The 19,695-nt window shown below is 35.8% G+C and overlaps 9 protein-coding genes across 9 annotated transcripts; 3 read left to right on the top strand and 6 right to left on the bottom strand.

Moving 5' to 3' along the window:
• Positions 1 to 480: 480 nt before the first annotated feature.
• Positions 481 to 2,796, top strand: TOT_010000668 (conserved hypothetical protein; the record flags this gene model as incomplete). The annotated part of the gene is made up of 4 exons (XM_009691214.1): positions 481 to 565; positions 746 to 1,147; positions 1,316 to 1,652; positions 1,767 to 2,796. The coding sequence occupies 4 exons, from the start codon at positions 481 to 483 to the stop codon at positions 2,794 to 2,796; spliced, it is 1,854 nt and encodes a 617-aa protein (XP_009689509.1).
• A 25-nt stretch (positions 2,797 to 2,821) lies between these two features.
• Positions 2,822 to 3,094, bottom strand: TOT_010000667 (conserved hypothetical protein; the record flags this gene model as incomplete). Its single annotated transcript, XM_009691213.1, has 1 exon — positions 2,822 to 3,094. One exon carries the CDS (start codon positions 3,092 to 3,094, stop codon positions 2,822 to 2,824), a length of 273 nt encoding a protein of 90 aa, XP_009689508.1.
• A 70-nt stretch (positions 3,095 to 3,164) lies between these two features.
• Positions 3,165 to 7,105, bottom strand: TOT_010000666 (predicted protein; the record flags this gene model as incomplete). The annotated part of the gene is made up of 8 exons (XM_009691212.1): positions 3,165 to 3,593; positions 3,711 to 4,206; positions 4,454 to 4,529; positions 4,580 to 4,594; positions 4,726 to 5,176; positions 5,405 to 5,482; positions 5,609 to 6,178; positions 6,347 to 7,105. The coding sequence occupies 8 exons, from the start codon at positions 7,103 to 7,105 to the stop codon at positions 3,165 to 3,167; spliced, it is 2,874 nt and encodes a 957-aa protein (XP_009689507.1).
• Positions 7,106 to 7,463: 358 nt separating this feature from the next.
• TOT_010000665 (50S ribosomal protein L17) lies at positions 7,464 to 8,763 on the top strand (the record flags this gene model as incomplete). Its single annotated transcript, XM_009691211.1, has 6 exons — positions 7,464 to 7,564; positions 7,657 to 7,763; positions 7,826 to 8,009; positions 8,143 to 8,245; positions 8,370 to 8,441; positions 8,587 to 8,763. The coding sequence occupies 6 exons, from the start codon at positions 7,464 to 7,466 to the stop codon at positions 8,761 to 8,763; spliced, it is 744 nt and encodes a 247-aa protein (XP_009689506.1).
• Positions 8,764 to 9,190: 427 nt separating this feature from the next.
• Positions 9,191 to 9,691, top strand: TOT_010000664 (cytochrome c oxidase subunit 2; the record flags this gene model as incomplete). The annotated part of the gene is made up of 1 exon (XM_009691210.1): positions 9,191 to 9,691. The coding sequence occupies one exon, from the start codon at positions 9,191 to 9,193 to the stop codon at positions 9,689 to 9,691; it is 501 nt and encodes a 166-aa protein (XP_009689505.1).
• A 304-nt stretch (positions 9,692 to 9,995) lies between these two features.
• TOT_010000663 (hypothetical protein) lies at positions 9,996 to 11,600 on the bottom strand (the record flags this gene model as incomplete). Its single annotated transcript, XM_009691209.1, has 1 exon — positions 9,996 to 11,600. The coding sequence occupies one exon, from the start codon at positions 11,598 to 11,600 to the stop codon at positions 9,996 to 9,998; it is 1,605 nt and encodes a 534-aa protein (XP_009689504.1).
• Positions 11,601 to 12,548: 948 nt separating this feature from the next.
• Positions 12,549 to 14,081, bottom strand: TOT_010000662 (hypothetical protein; the record flags this gene model as incomplete). Its single annotated transcript, XM_009691208.1, has 1 exon — positions 12,549 to 14,081. The coding sequence occupies one exon, from the start codon at positions 14,079 to 14,081 to the stop codon at positions 12,549 to 12,551; it is 1,533 nt and encodes a 510-aa protein (XP_009689503.1).
• Positions 14,082 to 15,051: 970 nt separating this feature from the next.
• On the bottom strand, positions 15,052 to 16,659 carry TOT_010000661 (hypothetical protein; the record flags this gene model as incomplete). The annotated part of the gene is made up of 1 exon (XM_009691207.1): positions 15,052 to 16,659. The coding sequence occupies one exon, from the start codon at positions 16,657 to 16,659 to the stop codon at positions 15,052 to 15,054; it is 1,608 nt and encodes a 535-aa protein (XP_009689502.1).
• A 948-nt stretch (positions 16,660 to 17,607) lies between these two features.
• On the bottom strand, positions 17,608 to 19,254 carry TOT_010000660 (conserved hypothetical protein; the record flags this gene model as incomplete). Its single annotated transcript, XM_009691206.1, has 1 exon — positions 17,608 to 19,254. The coding sequence occupies one exon, from the start codon at positions 19,252 to 19,254 to the stop codon at positions 17,608 to 17,610; it is 1,647 nt and encodes a 548-aa protein (XP_009689501.1).
• Positions 19,255 to 19,695: the final 441 nt, after the last annotated feature.

Genomic DNA, 19,695 nt, shown 5'->3' with positions numbered 1-19,695 from the left:
TTATCCGATATTATACCGAAAACAAGTAATAATAATACAAATATACAGAATGATAGATCGTTTTAGTGTGTTTATGTGTTTGACGGAATAAACATATTTCGGACCATTCGGTGTATATAATTGAAATTAAATAATAGAATATTGCTCATAATGAGTTGAGTATCCTGAAGTGTAATGAAATTATAATCAACGTCTTTTTAGCACCCTATTGCATCCTAGGTTTCCTGGATTCGTCTACTCGTACGAGAGTAATCCCGTAAATATGTGTCTAACTAATTAAGTGTATGTGAATAATATGCGGAATGAATATAGTCTGTTATATTATTTGATAATTTTAGTATTACATGAGAATTCATAATAATGGTCTCTGGGAGACTTAAACGTGAATATTAAACGTAATAAAAAATAATAAAAGGCAATGCAGAAAGTTTCACGTATTCTAAAGTTGTTTTATACCATGAAGTGACATAAATTTAAGAAATGGTGTGTTTTTTCAAATGTCTATGTTTGTGTTTGATTGTGTTTACACATCACTGCTCAGCAGATAATAGAAGGCTATTTAAAGGTATAAAAAAACGTAAAAATGTGTAATTCGATATGATAAGCACTATTTATAGGTAATTATTGAGTACCTGTTGAGTTCATGAACGGCTATATATGGCTAACTAGTGTGTAAAATTAACGCCAGTGTAATAGTAAATCTTGTGTAAATTGTATTCGTGATAACTATAAAATAAATCGGTAGATACAACACCAATTGACGTTACTTATTCAGATTTTAAAATAAAACAGAAGGAATACGCCATTTTAAATGTAAACAACCACGCTCAGGGGCAAGATAACAATATAATTTGCCAAACGGCCAAGTGTGATTACAAGTCAAACACGATATACAATGTGACGAGTCCGGAGTGCGGTAACCATTATACGTGTCAGGAGTGTCCAGCGTCGTTCGGAAATGACATTTGCTACCTTGGCATAACAAGCGATGGCTGGGTTCTCGTGACTGAAGGCAGTTTGCAGATTGTAAACAACAACAGAGTGTACACCAATAACAGTAAGCCTAAGGAGCAGAAACCTGAGAAGCAGGGCTACGGAGACGAATACGACGAGGACGAGGAGGCCTTTCTGCAGTTAAACAATGAAGGTAATACAGTAGTTAGCAAACACAGTGACCCAATATTGCACCACAATGTGTGCACACCTCCAGTTGCGAGTATCCAGGCTAGATAGTCAGTGCACAAACAATGGCCACTTTTAGGCAATCATCTCTGATATCCGTCCAGTTAACGCCTGAGCTCAATACTTACTGTAGGTGATGATCTGTTCGACTATCCGGGCACCAGCTTCGTGCACAAGTTCGTCGCCACTCAGACCTTCGCGTACAACGACCACCACGGCGAGAAGTGGCTTGCAGAGAATAAGAGGCAGTGCCAGGTGGACAAGGAGGGGAACCTTGATTTGTCGGTCAGGCTCATTTTCCAGTACTTCAGGAGCCCCTTGGACGTCAGCTCTGACACGGGCCAGAACGCCAACCAGGAGCACTACCCGGACGAGAACATGTCAGCATTGGAGCTGAGCGAGGCCTCTGGGGCCGCCTCAGCCTCTAATTCCGCAGGTGGTACTGCCTGTGGTTGTTCTAAGAAGACTAGGTTGGTCGGCTCCAGCACCGGCGGTGCCAATGTTGGTACAGGCGCTAGTGATTATAAGGCAGGCGTCAGTGCTAACAACAACAGCAATAATAGTGCGGGCAAACCTGGTTTTAGTGCCGCTGGTGCCACGGGCGGTAATGGCGGCGTATCGCTATTGCAAACCGCCTACTTCGGCGGGGACGAGGACGACGACGGCGGCGACGACGATTCCGAGGGCGGGAACCTGTTCTCGACTGCCGCCAAGCGCGGCCTCAAGTTTTCCCTCAGGAAGGGCTCCGAGCTCAAAAAGAAGCTCGGGAACACCATCAAGTTCCTGTACGAGAAGGCCCAGGTCATGATCACCAAGCCCGAGGTCCACATCCACTTCGTGGTCGACGACATTAGGATTCGCAACTGCCGGCAGCCGCTCTCCTGGGCCGGCGAGATGAGCTCCGGCGCCATGCTCTTCGTGGCAAACCAGAACTTCAAGGTCCGCCACGACGCGCTGACCGTCGACTTTCTGAGGAAGGCCGTGCGCGCCCACGCGAGCGTCCGCGGCATCTACGACCTCGCCTTCAACTCCTGCGTTCAGCTCCACTGCACCAAGAGCGCTCCTGCCGCTCTTCAGTACTTGACCTTCCCATCGCAGGGTAAGAACTTCAGCATCAGCAGCAAGCTCATGGGCTACTTTAACCGCCCGATGCCTCAGCCGCACCCTATGCAGCTTATCGCCGGTGCTCCAGCTCCTACCCACCCTCTGAGCACTCCTGTGGGCCCAGCTCTAGGCGCTCCTGCCTTCGCTGGTCTCGGCCCTCCTGGAGCTCCTGTGGCTGCTCCTGGCGTGCCTGGCCCAGGCGGTCTTCCTTCTGCCGCTGCGCTCAACGGTGTTAGCAACGCTGCAACCATACACCTGCACGGCGCCCCTCCCAAGCCTGATTCTCAGGCCGCTCCGCCAGGCGGCCAGCCTGGTCCTCAGAGTCCTTCGGCCACTCCCCCCAAAGCTCAGCCTGACACCAACCTTCCTGGGTTCAACGGTCCAGCCGCTCATAACCTTGGCCTTTTCGGCGGCATCGTTCAGAGTGAGGGCAGCAGGACTAGGTTCTACATCTTCGTGGGCGTGGGAATCCTCATCATACTACTGATGGGATATTTCTTCTTCAAATGACAGCCAATTTGATTTTTTTTTACCTTTATACATTACCTTTACACATAACAAAATCCAATACATCTACCTTACACATAACAAAGTCCAATACATCTGCCTTACACATTACAACAGCATCCAATACATCTACCTTACACATAACAAAATCCAATACATCTACCTTACACATAACAAAGTCCAATACATCTGCCTTACACATTACAACAGCATCCAATACATTAGCCTTACACATTACAACAGAATCCAATACATCTGCCTTACACATTACAACAGCATCCAATACATCTGCCTTACACATACCAATAACATTAATTTGTTCATACTAACACATCTACCACGTATTTTAACAATATTTTACATTAAACACCTCACTTCGGCTTCCTCTTCCCCTTGAGTAGGAACCTCATCTTTCTCTTCGTCACCTTCACGCTCGTTTCCTGGTTAAGCTGCTGCTTCAGCCACTGGTTTACGTTTTCCTCGTCTCTTCTACTCTCCGTTATCGTCTTTCCCATGTATCTCGCTCCGCTTCCCCCGCCCATGACGCCAACTCTGCTAAATTCACTGGCGGTACTGCTGAAATTGACTGGACTAAGCCTATCACTTGCACGTGTCGACTCTATTGTGTTCATCTGCATCGTACTTTCTATATCCCCTCCACTTATGTACAGCCTATTTATTCTTTCATCCAATGCAACGTCCTTTTGTGATAATCCTTCATCCATTGTGCCACCAGCGTTCACGTGTCCACTTCCTTCCACTCCGTCCAACCTTTCACCATAGCCGTACAACTCATCCAACTTACTACCACCACCTCTACTATCAACACCAATACCACCAGCACTAGCATTAGAAGTTCCACTGTTATCAACACCAATACCACCAGCACTAGAACTAGGACCATCAGTCCTTATAACCGTTGTTGGTGGGCATTTACAGTACAGTAGATTCCCCTGTGTGAAATCATTTATTATCAACTTTGATGCTCGTGTGTAATCAAGTTGACCTCCTTTTCCTCCTGCTATGTAGTTTCTGTTTTTACACAGCAGTTCTAGTACTTTAAAACTAAACAGCACCTTCTGCCTCGTTTCCAGCTGGTACGCCAACTCTTCGTCAACCCCTAAGTTACCACAAGCACTACTGTTGCCACCAATGTTGCCACCAATGTTGCCACCAATGTTGGCACTACTGTTACTGCTACTGTTCGCATTGATATTGCCACCAATGTTTCCACCAATGTTTCCACCAATGTTTGCATTGATGGTGTTTCCACGACCAGTATTAATGTTACTACTACTGTTGGTATTTGCTGCTGTTGCGATAAGACAATCGTTTATATTAATGTCGTATTTGTTACACAGTTGTATTGGTATTAGGTTACATATCAGCTGCACTGCCAATATCATGTTTCCTCTATATTTATTTGTTATGTTTATCATACTGTATTCACATAGTATATCTATTGTAGTATACCATACAGTTTTGATGAATAACATTAACATCTATATCTAACTTAACTATTCTAGTATAACCATAATAGTATTCTAGTATAACCATAATAGTATTCTAGTATAACCATAATAGTATTCTAGTATAACTGTAATGCTGTTGCATATTGTATTACACTAATGCTAATGTACATTTATAAATATCCACTTACTTAAAATGCGATGTTGATACAATGTTATTGATCAATAGGTGATACTTAGTCGATACCAAATTTGGAAATATGAGACCTATTAACAATTATCTACCTATCTATCAATTAACACAGTTATCTATCTACCAATTAACACCGTCACTATTCTATCTATCAATTAACACAGTAACCACTAGTAAAACTATTGAAAGAATAAACTAATAGTTGAATAAAAAAATATACGTTCTACCACTCTAGGCAGTACCCCTATCAACATCTAACTTACGGCATACCTGGGCAGTCGCAGAGCGTTATGTCTGTATCGTGGAGCTTAAGTGTTTGCATGTGCTTCGTCTTTCCTGGCTGCACTCCCACTGACACTTTCGTTTTTTCCATCAGACAGTTGATCAGTGAGCTCTTTCCTACATTCGGGTATCCAACGAATCCAACAAAGTACTGGTCACTCCCGCCTCTACTTGCTTCAAAATACTTATCTTTGTACTTGTTAATTTTACTCAGCAGCAGCTCCACGTTGTATATTCTATAATCCAACTCGTCGCTACAGACCCTTTCCGTGCCATTATCATGCGTTCCTGTATGATCAGAAGCAGAAGTACCCTCATTACCATTAGTATTGGCAATATTTGTTGTACTGCTATCAGTATCACTACTATCCGTGTATGCGGTTGTATTTGAGTTACTGGTTGAATTATATAGTGATGAAAAGAAAACATGATCAATTTTCTAAACATATCATTAACACACAAATATGTATATATATATATATGTACGTATATACCTATATATGTGTGTGCATATATATGTGTGTGCATGTATATATCTGTATTTACCTATATATGTGTACGTATATATACCTATATATGTATGTGCATATATGTGTACATGTATAAATATATATCTGCTATTGTGTACAGTGCCAGCAACTGCACATCCGCGTATGCTTTAACTTACCTTGCTTTTAAAATATTTCGCCCACTGCACTCTCAACCCCTCGTTTAGAAAATCCGCCTTGTTCAACACCAACATAAACTACACATTAGCGTCAATCAGTTTAATTTATCACTTGACACACTTAATAACACCCACTCATGCATGTGTATATATTATTTAATAAATAAATAACCTATATACATAATGCCGATATCATACACGTACCTCCTTCGTTTCATCTACCTCCTTAATGTACCTTTCCAGGTCCTTGATTCTGAAGAAGAGCGGGTCTCTTGAGTCCAAGACTATCAACACCAGGTTGCTCTTCTCCACTACTCTCCACAGCTGCCTCCAGAAGTCAATATTTTTCTCATATGGTGTTAGAATACTGTTTTCAGTCGCCTCCAGGTTATTCAACAGGCTTCTCCACTTATAAAAATTTTTCAGCTCCATCTTCTCCAGATCTTCCGTCGTCAGCTTACTTATGTCTACGTTTTTGTACTCGTGGTTCAAAAAGGTCAAGTACTCATCAACGTACTTATATTTCCCACTTGCGTCAACTCCAGGACTGTTGTTAGGCGTACCAACATACTTGTGTTCCGTTTTATTAGGGGTACCAACATACGTGGGTTCTTTTTGGTTATCGAAGCTATTATGGGTTGACTCACTTTTGTTAAGGGTAGTCGTCGATGTAGGCTTACAATCTTCTTCGTCTGAATTTAGCAGCAACCCCTCTTCCATATCGCTTTCCTCTCCCTCCTGATCCTCTGCTTCATCTGTACTTTCGTACTCATCCTGTTCTTCATTACCTTCTGAAACGTCGTCATTATCGTCATTATCGTCATTATCATGGTCGTCATCATTATCGTCATCATTATCGTCGTCATTATCGTCGTCATTATCGTCATCATCATCACTCAGTTTCTCGTCATGGTCTCCTTCGTATTCCTCGTGATAATCCACTTGTTCGTCGCTGTAATCAAATTCTTCGTAGTACTGTTCCTCTTCCTCCTCGTATTCATCTGATGGCGACCCTCTGTGTGCCTTACTTCTTTCCCTAGCTGTGTTTTTATTGCTCCTTGAGGTCGTTCTGCTCGTACCCATATTATCTCCTGACCCACTCTGTCTTCTGGAGCTGCTTTCCTGTCTTCCACTTGACGTGATGCTTCTGCTATTTTCCCCACCTAACCCTCCACTTGCGCTTCTGCTGTATCCGGTGTTGGGCGTATACTTGTTATAGTATCCGTGGTGCGGCCTCGACATGTCTCCGTGCATATACATGTCCACCTTCTTCTTGTTCTTTCTCTTGTAGTATCTTCTGCTTCTCGACTTCAACTCGAGCGTCCTCTGCTTGTTCAGCTGTGACAAGAGGTGCTTCTGCTCATCCGTGAACAGGAAGCTCCTTCGCGGAATCGGGATGATCGGAAACTTCGAGTCGTCCATCAGGTCTGGAAAGTTGATGAACTCGTACAGCTGCGAGTTCAGGTCCGTCTTTCTCACCTCTCTCGAGATCCCTCTTCTCGCTATGTACGACTCCAGTCCCTGAGTAGCTGCCATTGTGAAATCTTCCAGGTTCGACCTTTCGTAGACTGAGTACTCCTTCTTCTTCGTCAGCCTGCTCATCTGCTCCTTCTTTTCCGATTGGCGCAGGAGTATGTCGTGTGCCAACGTTCTTCCTATGCTCCCGTGATTCCCGCCCTTCTGACTCTTACCGCCTCCCATTTATGTATGCTTAAGTTTATTTTTATATGTGTGTTTGCATCTAATAAGCGGCAAGTTTATAAATACTTGTATTTGTGTATAAATTGTTAGATCAACGCGGTTCCGTAAAAATAATATAGATTATTTTACATTATCATCAGTTAAATCAATCTTAAAATAAATATTTAAAAATTTTATACTGTATTTTTTAAATGTATCTAATTTTTAAAAAATAAAAATGATAATAATAAACAATAAAATGAGAATCTTATTCTCAGAACACCACAGAATCCTTCTACATTTACACACTAACATATTAAAGCAATAAACACCCTTTTACAAATTATTAAACTTCATTCAGAACAGACATAATGGAAGAATGGGCTTTTCTAGTACCTGTAAATTTGTTAATTTAGGACTCAAAACTCGGATTTTTAGAAAATTCCGAGGGCAGCCAACTAAGTCTTACGACTGGATCAGGTAATTTGTTGTTAAATTAACACTAATAGTTACCAATTTGTGTTATTGTATATGTGTGTAAATTAATCAGTATTATTGTGTATTATTTTTAGGAATCATATAGATAAACTTCTGAGAAATGGTAGAATAGAAGTTACATTACCCAGAGCAAAAGAACTTCAACAATACATTGAAGAACTTATATATCATGCAAAAAGAGGTATTAACTAGTTATAATGACTATATTGCTCAAATTATGGATAAATTAATGAAATGTAATAGATACACACGAATCTGACCTAATAGTGGAATCTGTCATCAGAACACCCGAATCGAGGAGCCTGCTATATGAAAAATACATACCGCTGTATAAATATAGAAACTTCTTTTTTACCAGGGTAATTAATCAGTTCAGATTAAGGCAAAGGGACAGTTCCCCAATGGCGTTCCTAGAGCTAGTTGATACGTAACTGATAGTCATTAATAGGATTATTTTATATCTAGTTATTAATAATTATTATAGCTATTTGTTGGTTATCCTACACCAAGCTCAATTAGTTGGTAACTAACAGCATTGCCAATAATTCATACTAATTTAGAGAAAATGAAACATTTCCTGCTAAGCCAGTTGGACATGATAAGTTAAATCATGTTCTAAATTTGATGAAATTGAACAGAAGAAATTATCGCAAATACTTTAACGTATGTCTACTGTAGTTGTGTGTAGTTACTGGAGTTAGAGGTTTTTAATCAAATAGAACCGACCAGCTTCAGTATGTATAAGATTAAGAGTTTAAAGTTATTATGACTTATGTTAATGGTTTAGTATGGAAGAAAGAACGGACTTGTTGATGAGGGAGGCAACTTGATCGATGAAGTTAAAATGGAAGAAAAACAGGTACCAGTTGGTTATTCAGATGTTATGAGTACTTTGGTTAATTACACAGATGGTATTTATTGGATAAACTTGGTCTACAACTAGGAATAATTAGTTGTTAGTTAGTTCATTCGTGATGTGTAAACAGCATTTAATGAAAATTTAGTGGTTTAACAATGACAACAATATAAGTACAGTGGATAAAAGTAGCTTGGAAGACGAAGATGTTAGAAAGAGGCTGGATTCCATACAAAAAGTTGACGATAAAATGATAAATGAAATGTTGGATCCCCTCCACAAGCCCAATAAAAAAATAACGAAATCACTCAAATTTAATCCATAGATAATTGTTATTGTTCTGTTTTCGTTTTTTATATCTTCGATAACTAATTTGTGTATTAATAGTCAATTATTCTTGGGTTATTAGACGATATATGAGCTGTTTATGCATAGTTGGGTATTTGCCACTGTGTAATTGACTTTTATTACTCAGATTTTAAGGCTAATGGTAATTTAAAGAACAATTTATAATTGTCATAAATATGTGTAATGACTAATAATTAATTTTTGAAATTTTAATTCACCATTTATCGTAACTGTGTTTTGAGACCAATTTAACTCTATTTTTCACTAGGTCCACTCTAATTTCAGGTTATATTTACAGTTTTATATAATAGCAGCTGTTTCTATTAAAAATATAGGGTTATTTTAAAAAATTGGAATATTTGAACTAATAAACACTCGGTGAATATACACACTTAAAATATACAATGTGGTGGGATACTCTGAAAAATAAACTGTTAAACACCTCCTACGCAGAAGCACCAAAGCCACAGGTATCTGAAGCAGATTTGGAACGCTCGAGAGACCGATATCCGATACCTAAAAAGTACCTGGAAAACCCAGATCTGATTCCTAAGTACTACTCGTTCCAGTCAAACCTGGTCACCGATGAGGACCTACTTCCAGGTATGCTCAGGCAACTTGAGGTGGATAAGAGGCTGACATTGCCAACGAGGACACACATACGCTTTCTAGTCACTGCAACTGACGTGTTACACTGCTGGTCAGTTCCATCCCTGGGGATTAAAGTTGACGCAGTCCCAGGACGATTATGCAAGGTGACAACTTTTATACTGCGTGAGGGCGTGTTTTACGGCCAATGCAGTGAGATGTGCGGCACATTACACGGCTTTATGCCGATCGTCGTGGAGGCAGTGTCGCCAGAGAAGTACTCCGAACACGCCAAAAAGTACTATCAAGAGGATTAATACCAATGTTCTTACGTTAATTTAATAAAATATCTTTATTTATATATATGTATTCTTAGTATACACATTGGAAATACTATGTGTAGTATATATGTAATATAGCATATATTAATTCTGCATTATATTAGTGTGTTAAACCAGCCTTAAGTGTGAAACTGATTTACAAGTTAAAACTGCATTAAATCCGTTAAAGCTGCGTTGAATATTTCTGAGAGTATTCAGAGTGTCATATTTTACAGGTGTTTACAGTATAGTACAGTGAAATATGGTACACAAGTGAGAGTAAACAACCTGATTGTGTAAACTATGTCAAGAGTTTGATGGTTGTGTTGTACCAATAGATACCATAACCAACAACCAAAGCCACTAGTAAGAGGAACCCTCCTACACTACATCCTATGATCAACCACCAATTTCGTCCTGGAGGTGGCGGTGGTGTCGGAGAATCTACGGGTGGTCTTTCTGGTGGAACAGGTTCTTTTGGTGGAGCTTCAGGGGGAGGCTCACCGGTTGTTAAAAAATAAAAGGCCACCTTTCTAAGCCAAAATACATGAGTAGAACAAGATCCACTTTCCGATATTTTTTTTAATTTTTCCTCTAATTTGTCCATTGGTTCCAATTCAATCCAATCATCAAATTTGTCCTTATTGTTAAAGTGGCAAACTTTGGCGAGTTTCGATTCATTTTCATACAATGCTATTAAAAACGGTTGTGTATCGTTATTATCACCAACTTTTAAATAACATACCTCAACATGCTTTGCTTTAATGCCTAAATTTTTGAATGGACCAACGTCTAACTTTGTTCTATTAGAGAGGAGGACTGTCGTGTTAGCTGTTCCAAATTCGTGTGTGTATTTCATATAAGCTGGTTGTTTATCTTGTTTAAATTCTGAAACACCATGGTATCTAGAAGTTTTTTCAATAATGACTGCGTTTACTTCTTCTTTGGCTTCTTTGGATATTGTATCTAACTGACCAGGCAAATCTTTAAAGTTCTTGTAGTTAAATGTTTCTTCAACCCACCATGAACAGTTTTTATTTTTTCTCTTAAAGGATACGGTTTCACATGAATTAACAAACTCTACAAGTAAAGCAGTATTGTCATAGTGGTTTTCTTCAAGTCTGAGGTCACCTTGTTGTTCTTTGTCTCGAGCATAGTATACAATGATGCCATTATAATATACTACTTTTTTAAGCGATTCCAGAAAATAAGAATCAATCTGATTTTTAGCATTGGATATAGTATTTTTACAACCAGCTTGAACTTCATACGATTTATATTCAGATTTAAATGTAGTATCAAAACTAAATAAACAGTTAACATTCAAAACTGGATCTCCCTTATTTGGTATAAAGATAATTCTGTAATTTTTATCATCAATTCGTTGAGGAAATACTATAACATTTGAAGTTGGCTTACTTCCTTGCTCAAATTCTATTGTTCTGTTCCAAAATGTCTTCTTGAACGCATCTTCCAAAGGTTTTTTAAGATCAGTCCCAAGGGAATAATCAGTTATATAAGCGGCCCAATTCCATCTGTCTCTTCTTAATTTGTCAACGTCACAGTTAATGGTGTCTTTATCTCTAACAAAAGAAATCATCAAAGGAATATGAGGACCTAAAATTGAATAATATACTTTGACCTCTTTGGCAACATGTGTTTTGATGCCAGGAGAACAATAGGCGAAAAAATAGTAAGCGTTAGGATTTTTGTCTTCAGTTTCGTATAGGTAAATATCGAAATTAGTACCATCCCCTGGGTTATATTCTATTTTATGTGTAACAACTTCAAAGTTCTTACAATTGTCGACTGATTCTATGGAATGAGTTACTTTGTATCCATCATGGGAATATGATCTTTCAGTATTCTTTAAATAAATGTAGAGATAGGATTGACGAGCTCCCATCTTATGTCGAACTCACTAAGACGATATTGCGATAATTATACTGAATTTACAATTGCGATAATTATTCATTTTTATAATATTAAAAATGTGTACCAACATTTATAATTGTTTAAAGCCTTATTTAAAACAATTATAAGTTAAAAAACAAGTTTTAGAAACATACTACATTAATTAATATATATAATCAAATGGATTATTAAATAAAACAATATACAATTGGTCAATTTAATCACGAATAGGTGATTAAAAGACCATTATAACATAATAATACAAATCAAGAGGTAGTCGAACCAGTATTACACTGGCGACAACAAAAACACTCATAAAACCATCATGAATGAGTGTATATATACTATTTTTACACAAATATCAATATTACAATATATAAAAAGTCGATTCAACCATGAAAAAGTTCATGGTTTCAAATCGGCATTGTAGAATCTGATACTAAGTGTGTCTTAATAGTATTGATGCCACATATAATCATATGAAAGTTGATGAAACCACAACAAATACATCAATTATATAACATTTATAAATTCAAATTGTTATGTTCGTTTATGTTTAATCATTAAATGACTAAACTCGTTAAATAATATTTAGGTGCTCTTGACTGACACCGGTGTTTTCATATGGTTTGATTGTCAAATATTTTTAATAGCAACATGGATATTAACTCTACTTTGATTTATTGTTTGGATAGGCTGTTTTTAGGTTATTATGAAATAACTTAATAGATATGATGGATGTTATTTGAGTATGTACAAGGCTATTATAAATAAACATGGCTAACACATATGTTATAAAACTGCATTGGATTAGAGGTGAGTGATATGTTACAGGTGTTGAATACTGTTTTGGTACATTTGACAATATTTTACAGGTGTTTACAGTATAGTACAGTGAAATATGGTACACAAGTGAGAGTAAACAACCTGATTGTGTAAACTATGTCAAGAGTTTGATGGTTGTGTTGTACCAATAGATACCATAACCAACAACCAAAGCCACTAGTAAGAGGAACCCTCCTACACTGCATCCTATGATTAACGATAAATTCGCTGGTTCAGTTGTTGGAGGTACATATATAGGTGGTCTTTTTGGTTTTTCCTCTGGTGGAGGCGCGGGAGGAGTGGGACGTTCTTCTCTAATTAATATTTCAAAAGCTAACTTTCGAAGGAGAAATAAATCAACACCACAACCTCTACTACTCTCTATTTCTTCTAATTTTTGTTCCAATTTTTCAGATTTATCATCTTTAAATTCGATCCAATCATTAAATTGTTCAGTGTTGTTAAAGTGGTATATTGTCGTTTTATTTTCTTTACCCTCACCAGTTTCATTAAATATAATTAAAAAAGGTTTCCCATCCTGCTTGCCATCTATCCCTCCTCTAACTTTCAAATAGTATACATCAAGAGATTTCGTTTTATTTTCAAAAGGCTGTTTTACTATGGTGACCTTTACACCTTTAAATACAAGGTTAGGTTTATTTTCAACCTTCGATTTATGTGTGTATTTGGTGTACGTGGTATGAGAATCCTTATTATGTGTAACTTCGACATCGTTGTATTTGTCGAATTTGTCAAGCATAAATGTGACAATGTTATTAGAGCTTGACTCGGATTGTATTTTATTCAAATTCTCTGTTAGAGATTTATCCTCTGTGTATTCTAATTCTTCCTTAGCCCAGTAGGTAGCATCCTTATCCTTTCTCTGAATGTGTATTTTTTGACAAGGATCAATAAACTCCAAAACTAATGCGATATTGATGTAAGTGTATATTAGAATACCATCAAAAGTTTTTTCGTTAACAATGCTTAAATACGAATAATCTATTTGATTTTTAAACGCAGAAGTTGTAAAAGATTTAAACAACTCTTTGCTACTCATAGTAGCTTTTTCAATTGATGGTTTATAAATATATCTTTTATAATTGCCTTCATTATCTAAATCTTCCTTTTGTTCAGAAATAGTTGATTCAACATCATGTTTAGCAAAAAACTGTATTTTCCAGTTTGATGATGCCTGTTTATATAACTTAGGCAATTCTTTGGATAACTCCTCAATAAAGGATTGTCTTGTTATATAGGCTCCATAATCCCAACCGGCTTTTTTCAGAACACTGGGTAAACAGTTATGAGTTTGGGCACCGTTCGTATAAAATGAAATAACCAAAGGTACATCAGGAATGAAAACTGAAAAATAAACTTTAACCGCTTTCACGACTTGATTCTTGCCGCTAGGGGAACAGTAAGCGAAAACGTAAGAATCTGTAGTATATGGCCGTTTATTGTTATAAATATAAATATCAAAATTAGTACCATTCCCTGACTTATATTCGATTGTATGAGTGTAAACTTCAAAGCTTTTACAATCTTTGACTACTTCTTTGGAAAGAGTAACTTCGTAACCTTGTTGACCGTATTTACCGGTCTTATATAGCAAATGAATGTTAAGATGAGATTGACGAACTCCCATGTTTACATATCAAGATTGATGCGATAAAACTAATTTACTGACATTTAGAATTGCGATAAAACTTAGGTACCAAAATTATAATTGCGATAAAACTAATTTTAAAATACAATATTTTTTATAGTCGTTAAACGACTCAAAACAAGTCAGTTAACTCATAGTATACATTAAATCTATAGACATTATATATTACATTAAAAACAGTATAATCCTTAAAGATTCCACAAATATTATAATACATATTGTCTATTTAATCACGAATAGGTGATTAAAAGACCATTATAACATAATAATACAAATCTAGAGGTAGTCGAACCAGTATTACACTGGCGACAACAAAAACACTCATAAAACCATCATGAATGAGTGTATATATACTATTTTTACACAAATATCAATATTACAATATATAAAAAGTCGATTCAACCATGAAAAAGTTCATGGTTTCAAATCGGCATTGTAGAATCTGATACTAAGTGTGTCTTAATAGTATTGATGCCACATATAATCATATGAAAGTTGATGAAACCACAACAAATACATCAATTATATAACATTTATAAATTCAAATTGTTATGTTCGTTTATGTTTAATCATTAAATGACTAAACTCGTTAAATAATATTTAGGTGCTCTTGACTGACACCGGTGTTTTCATATGGTTTGATTGTCAAATATTTTTAATAGCAACATGGATATTAACTCTACTTTGATTTATTGTTTGGATAGGCTGTTTTTAGGTTATTATGAAATAACTTAATAGATATGATGGATGTTATTTGAGTATGTACAAGGCTATTATAAATAAACATGGCTAACACATATGTTATAAAACTGCATTGGATTAGAGGTGAGTGATATTTTACAGGTGTTGAATACTGTTTTGGTACATTTGACAATATTTTACAGGTGTTTACAGTATAGTACAGTGAAATATGGTACACAAGTGAGAGTAAACAACCTGATTGTGTAAACTATGTCAAGAGTTTGATGGTTGTGTTGTACCAATAGATACCATAACCAACAACCAAAGCCACTAGTAAGAGAAACCCTCCTACACTACATCCTATGATCAACCACCAATTGGGAGGTTGAGTTGTTGGTCCTGGTGTTTCCAAGGGTGGTCTTATAGGTGGAACTGCTGGCGGACCTGCGGGAGCTGTGGGAATTTCATCGGTAGTCAATATTTGATATGCTATGAATCGACGTGAAATTATTTCCTTAATACAACTTCCAGACTGTTCTATTTTGGTGACCTTCTCCTTAAATTTTTTAGTCAATTGCTCTTGTGATTCTTCTTCCTTAGATGCTCCTTTTTTTATTTCAAACTCAATCCAGTCTTTAAATTTGCCATTTATCGTAAAGTGGTAAGCTTTCTTTAGAGAATTAACATCATTTTCATACAATGCTATTAAAAACGGTTCTGTATCGTCTTTATGGCCAGCTTTCAAATAATACACTTCAACATGTTTTGCGTTGACGCCTGTTATGCCTTTTGCAGTGATTGATATTGTTGTTCTTGCGAACAAGATATTAAGCTCTTTACCTGATGTAAATACGTGTTTATATATAATATAAACTTGTTTACTTGTGTCAGGTGTGACTTCAACACCGGTGTATGTCGCCTTAGCATCAAGAAGAACAGTGTTACCACTTTTGAGACCAGATTTTATTGTACTTAATTGACTCTCCAAATCCTTATTGTCATTGTACTCGATTTTTTCTTCAGCCCACCAACAACCTTCTTGATCCATTCTCTTAAGGCATATGTCTTTCTTGCGCAAATCAATGAACTCCAAGTATAACGCCATATTCTTATTGCCATTCTCTTTATCATAGTATACTATAATTCCATCAAAAAAGTGATCTTTAACAGAAGTTAGACAATAAGGATCAATTTGATTTTTTTTATCATTAGCTTTATGTTCTTTACAACCATTTTCAACCTCAAGTTGTTTGGATGGATCTATTGTTTCATGATTGAATATACAATTGCTATTCAAAACTGATTCTTTGCCGTTTGGTTTGTAAATAATTCTGTAGTTCTTTTTTTCTTGGCCTATTTCCTGTTGAAATACTGTAACATCTTTAGTTGCCTCTTCTCCAACAGCTAATTTAATCGTTTTGTTCAAATTCAACTTCCTGTATTGTTCCTTCAACTTAAGTAACACATCACCCTTAAAAGTATGTTCAGTAATGTATGAAGCCCAATTCCATCTGGCATATTTTAAATCATCATATATACAATTATATTTTTGGCTGTTTGTAACAAAAGAAATGACTAATGGCTTGTCTGGTGCTAAAACAGAATAGTATACTTCAACTTTATTGGCAACTTGATGTGTTCTAGGGGAACAATAACCAAAGATGTAATAAGCGTCAGGATCTTTGTCTTCAGTGTCATATATGTAAATGTCGTAATAGGTACTATCACCTTTATATTGGATTGTGTAGGTTACAAGTTCGAAATCGATGCAACCTTTGACTACTGATTTGGAAGGAGATACAGAACATCCAGCTTCATTACAGTCTTTATCCTTATTCTTTAAATAAATGTAGAGATAGGATTGACGAGCTCCCATCTTATGTCGAACTCACTAAGACGATATTGCGATAATTATACTGAATTTACAATTGCGATAATTATTCATTTTTATAATATTAAAAATGTGTACCAACATTTATAATTGTTTAAAGCCTTATTTAAAACAATTATAAGTTAAAAAACAAGTTTTAGAAACATACTACATTAATTAATATATATAATCAAATGGATTATTAAATAAAACAATATACAATTGGTCAATTTAATCACGAATAGGTGATTAAAAGACCATTATAACATAATAATACAAATCAAGAGGTAGTCGAACCAGTATTACACTGGCGACAACAAAAACACTCATAAAACCATCATGAATGAGTGTATATATACTATTTTTACACAAATATCAATATTACAATATATAAAAAGTCGATTCAACCATGAAAAAGTTCATGGTTTCAAATCGGCATTGTAGAATCTGATACTAAGTGTGTCTTAATAGTATTGATGCCACATATAATCATATGAAAGTTGATGAAACCACAACAAATACATCAATTATATAACATTTATAAATTCAAATTGTTATGTTCGTTTATGTTTAATCATTAAATGACTAAACTCGTTAAATAATATTTAGGTGCTCTTGACTGACACCGGTGTTTTCATATGGTTTGATTGTCAAATATTTTTAATAGCAACATGGATATTAACTCTACTTTGATTTATTGTTTGGATAGGCTGTTTTTAGGTTATTATGAAATAACTTAATAGATATGATGGATGTTATTTGAGTATGTACAAGGCTATTATAAATAAACATGGCTAACACATATGTTATAAAACTGCATTGGATTAGAGGTGAGTGATATTTTACAGGTGTTGAATACTGTTTTGGTACATTTGACAATATTTTACAGGTGTTTACAGTATAGTACAGTGAAATATGGTACACAAGTGAGAGTAAACAACCTGATTGTGTAAACTATGTCAAGAGTTTGATGGTTGTGTTGTACCAATAGATACAATAACCAACAACCAAAGCCACTAGTAAGAGAAACCCTCCTACACTACATCCTATGATCAACCACCAATTGGGAGGTTGAGTTGTTGGATCTGGCACATATAAATCCGGTCTGTTCTCTTTTTTCGGTGGTGGAGCTGCGGGAGCAGGCGGAGGTTTATCCGTTGTTAGTATTTGATAAGCCATGAATTGTAGTGTATGTAAATCCGTAGAACATGATCCATTACCTTCTATTTCATCCAACTTATTTTTTATTTCTTTTTTTAAATCTTCTTGTGTTTGTTTCTCATCTTTTTTTTTAACTTCAAACTCTATCCAGCCCTCAAATCCGAAGCCGTATTTGAAGTGGTAAGCTTTAGTTTTTTCAGGTGATTCTTTATATTCAAACGAGATTAAAAATGGCTGTTCATCCTCTCTACCTTTGATTTTCAAGAAATATACTTCAACTTTACTTGTTTTAAGCGAACCTTCGTTTATCTTAGGAATTTCAGATTCTTTTCTTCCGAATATGAAGTAAAGTTTATTCTCTTTTTCAAATGTGTAAGTGTATTTCTTGTATGCAGTTTTACCATCCTCAGGTTTAACAGTAACACCATTATATCCATTCTTATTATCAATAATTACTGTGTTTACCTCTTCTTTGATATTGTCATTTATCTTTTTTAACGATTCTAAAAGTTTAGAATCGTTATCATACTCGATTTTTTCCTCAACCCAACAACAACCGGCTTTATCCTTTCTCTGAAAGCATATATCTTTCTTGCGCAAATCAATGAACTCCAAATATAAAGCCGTACTTTTATCGTGGTGTTCATTAGGCGAACTATCTTTCTTTCCTTCGTCTCGAGCAAAGTATACAATAATTCCATCGAAAAATTGACCTTTAACAGATGTTAGATAATAAGGATCAATTTGATTTTTAACACCTTTAGCTGATGGGTCTTTACAACCATTTTGAACTATAGCCTGTTTATTTTTATCATCAAATTTAGTTTCGGAACTAAATAAACAGTTACTATTCAAAACTGATTCTTTGCCGTTTGGTATGTAAATAATTCTGTAGTCCTTGTTTTCTTCGCCTATCTCCTGTTTAAATCCTTTAACATCTTTCGTTTCCTTATTTCCATCCACTAATTCTATTGTCTTATTCAGATTCAACTTCTTGTACTTTTCCTTTAAGTAGTCAAGAATATCGCCCTTAATTAAATATTCGGTTATATAAGCGGCCCAATCCCATCTGGCATTTTTCAATTTATCAAAATCGCAGTTATAAGGATTGGTACTTTCAGTAACAAAAGATATGACTAATGGCTTGTCTGGTGCTAAAACAGAATAGTATACTTCAACTTTATTGGCAACTTGATGTGTTCTAGGGGAACAATAACCAAAGATGTAATAACCATTATAAACCGTTTCTTTACTGTCATATATGTAAATATCAAAACTTGTAGGATCCTTTCCATTATATTTGATTGTGTAAGTTACAACTTCAAAGTCGATGCAACCTTTAACTACAGATTTCTTAAACTCAACCTTGCATACTGATTCGTCATATTCCTTATCCTTAGAATTTAAATATAAGTAGAGATACGATTGACGAGCTCCCATGTTTACATATCAAGATTGATGCGATAAAACTAATTTACTGACATTTAGAATTGCGATAAAACTTAGGTACCAAAATTATAATTGCGATAAAACTAATTTTAAAATACAATATTTTTTATAGTCGTTAAACGACTCAAAACAAGTCAGTTAACTCATAGTATACATTAAATCTATAGACATTATATATTACATTAAAAACAGTATAATCCTTAAAGATTCCACAAATATTATAATACATATTGTCTATTTAATCACGAATAGGTGATTAAAAGACCATTATAACATAATAATACAAATCAAGAGGTAGTCGAACCAGTATTACACTGGCGACAACAAAAACACTCATAAAACCATCATGAATGAGTGTATATATACTATTTTTACACAAATATCAATATTACAATATATAAAAAGTCGATTCAACCATGAAAAAGTTCATGG

Source organism: Theileria orientalis, chromosome 1, assembly GCF_000740895.1.
Source record: "Theileria orientalis strain Shintoku DNA, chromosome 1, complete genome".
In the NCBI taxonomy this organism is placed as follows: domain Eukaryota; phylum Apicomplexa; class Aconoidasida; order Piroplasmida; family Theileriidae; genus Theileria; species Theileria orientalis.
Note: the sequence above shows the minus strand (reverse complement) of the source record. Positions and strands in the feature narration are given on the sequence as shown.